The sequence below is a fragment of the Mus pahari genome, chromosome 23 (genome assembly GCF_900095145.1).
Source record: "Mus pahari chromosome 23, PAHARI_EIJ_v1.1, whole genome shotgun sequence".
Classification (NCBI taxonomy): Eukaryota; Metazoa; Chordata; class Mammalia; order Rodentia; family Muridae; genus Mus; species Mus pahari.
Genome location: NC_034612.1, coordinates 228,872 through 231,245, shown reverse-complemented (window position 1 = coordinate 231,245; position 2,374 = coordinate 228,872). Strand labels below are relative to the sequence as shown.

General features: G+C 51.9%; 1 protein-coding gene across 8 annotated transcripts in view; it reads left to right on the top strand.

Annotated features, from left to right (window-relative positions):
• The window catches only part of Fbrsl1 (fibrosin like 1), an 84,369-nt gene that overhangs the window by 73,762 nt on the left and 8,233 nt on the right, over positions 1-2,374 (top strand). For all 8 annotated transcript variants that reach the window (XM_021186670.2, XM_021186671.2, XM_029533493.1 and 5 more), the window contains 3 exons: positions 682-759; positions 941-1,024; positions 1,152-1,356. In XM_021186670.2, the coding sequence (XP_021042329.1) occupies positions 682-759; positions 941-1,024; positions 1,152-1,356 (367 nt within the window). The remainder of the gene's footprint in view (positions 1-681; positions 760-940; positions 1,025-1,151; positions 1,357-2,374) is intronic.

The window sequence follows — 2,374 nt, the reverse complement described above, 5'->3', positions numbered from 1 at the left end:
CCACCTGCTGCCCCTCACCTGCTGCTCTTCCACCTGTTCCCTGCCACCTGCTGCCCTCCCACCTGCTCCCCACCTGTCCCCCACCTACAGCCTTCCCACCCACTCCCCACCCCCACACACAGCGCAGCCCCATGCAGAATGGGCTCTTGACAGGTTCCAGCACTGGTCTTCCTTGTCACCCCCTTCAGCAGTCCCCACACTGCTCTCCACACTTGGTTCTGGGAGACCCAGGGTTTGGTTGTTGGAGATGCCAAGTCAGGTACCAAGCTGACCCGGTGTTCAGGGTCTCCACAGAAGGCTGTGGACCTAAGACTACCTGCCTCCCTTGGGTAATCAGGATCATTTTTAGCTCCAGTTTTAAACCCACTATCTTGGGAATAAGTACCATTATGGGTCACTTCCTTGGACCTCCTCCATTTTTGCCCACATCTTTGGCTTCTTTCTCTGTGTGAGCTCTGCTACAGTCAGGACCATTGCCCCTGCCCACTCTGGGACCCCCAGGAGCCTCCAGATCTGAGTACCAACCTCATGATCTAACTGTATACCTGCACAGTGATGTAGACGTGAAAGAATGGGAGACAGAGGCTTCCAAAGTAAACGGGTGTCCCACCTGTGACCCACCTCTAGAGGCAGGAGGTCCCAGGTCTGGTAGCTCTGTCAACTTGGTTACTGTCCACCCAGGTGCCACCCATCCAACCGCCAACCCATTTGGACCCTCAGCTCATCATGGCAGCTTCCTGCCCACTGGTCACCTGACAGGTAGGTGACCTGGAAGCCTGGGTGGCATCTTCCATGGGCAAGAGGGTCCCATAACCTTTCAGACCAGTATGGGTGGCACCTGCCCAGACTACAAGGTTCTGGGCCACTCTGTCAGTTTGGAGGCAGGGTGGAAGACTTGTAGATTTCTCACCCCTTCTCTCCCTCTCCTCATCCCCTGCAGACCCTTTCAGCAGATCCAGTACTTTCGGAGGCCTGGGGAGCCTGAGCAACCATGCGTTTGGAGGTCTGGGCAGCCATGCACTGAGTAAGTGACTGGCCACATCCATTCTGTCGCCCTTCACCCTCTTGTCTGTCCTGCACCCTGACCTCCCTCTAAAGGGCATCTTGCCCAGCTCACAAGCCTGGCCCTCTGTCTTCATCTCCCACTTTAGCACCAGGGAGCAGCATCTTTGCCCCCAAGGAGGGCACAGCTTTGCTTGGCCTGCCCAGCCCCCATGATGCCTGGAACCGGCTGCACCGGGTGCCACCTTCCTTTCCTACCCCACCGCCGTGGCCCAAGCCAGTGGACACAGAGCGCCTCTCAGCCCTGACCAACCATGACCGAGAGCCTGACAAGGGCCAGGAAGAGCATGAGAGGTGAGTTCATCTGGCCCTGAGACCTCCCACCTGGTTTGGTTTCTCACCAGGTGAGATCAGGATCAGTGGTGAGATCACCACTGTTAGATCAGGATTGAGCAAAGCAGTAACGGAGAATACTGTCGTTAAATCGCCATGGGAGTGGAGGCTGGGCGCTCAGAGGTTTTACAAGGCAGAAAAGGGAACTTTCAGGGTAGAAGATTCCATCTGCAGATCTGCTCCCTCTCGGTCTCACGATTGTAAATACCAGCAAAGGTTGGTATGTTAACCTCGCCAGGAGCTTCCTGGCTTCTAACTGCCTGCAGTTTCTCAGCTACCTGAGGCTTGTAGGTCATTAACCCTTGATTCCAGACCCCAAGAACATACACAGGGAGTTTGAGGGGTAGACAGAATATCCTCTTTAATTTTTGCAGCCAAAAAAACCTAATTGGACGTGAAAGATATTAAGCTGATCTGAATGAGATCTGACCAGACAAAGAGGTTAATTCACATAAATGAAGCCCTCAGTCCAGCTATTTTTAGCTCTGAGTTTCAAAAGAAAAAATGTCCAGAGAAGCAAAGAGTTGCATGGCCCATCCTCCCCCTTTTAGAGGTCAACTGACTGCTGTTAGGGGCTTGGGGGCACAGACCACTTAACTGTTTCGTAGCTCTTGAGCACAGGGATTAAAAGTGTGTGCCACACGTGGCCATATTTTTGTCTTTAAAGAAGTAGTAGTGGTCAAAATATCTTTTAAATGTTTGTACATTTGAACATCTGAAAAGCATAGACACAGCTCCTCTTACCCAAAGGGAGGGCAGTTGTCCAGGAGGAGGATGTACCCTGCAGTGGGACTGATCGCCTCTTGAAGATTTTCTTAGTTCTCAATTTAAAAGTATTTTCAATTATGTGTATGGGTATGTCTGTGTACAGGCATATGCATGTGAGTGCAGATCCCCTGGAGCTAGAGTTACAGGTGGTTGTGAGCCACCTGATGTGGAGCCGGGAAATGAACTCTTTTTTTTTTTTTTTTTTTTTTTT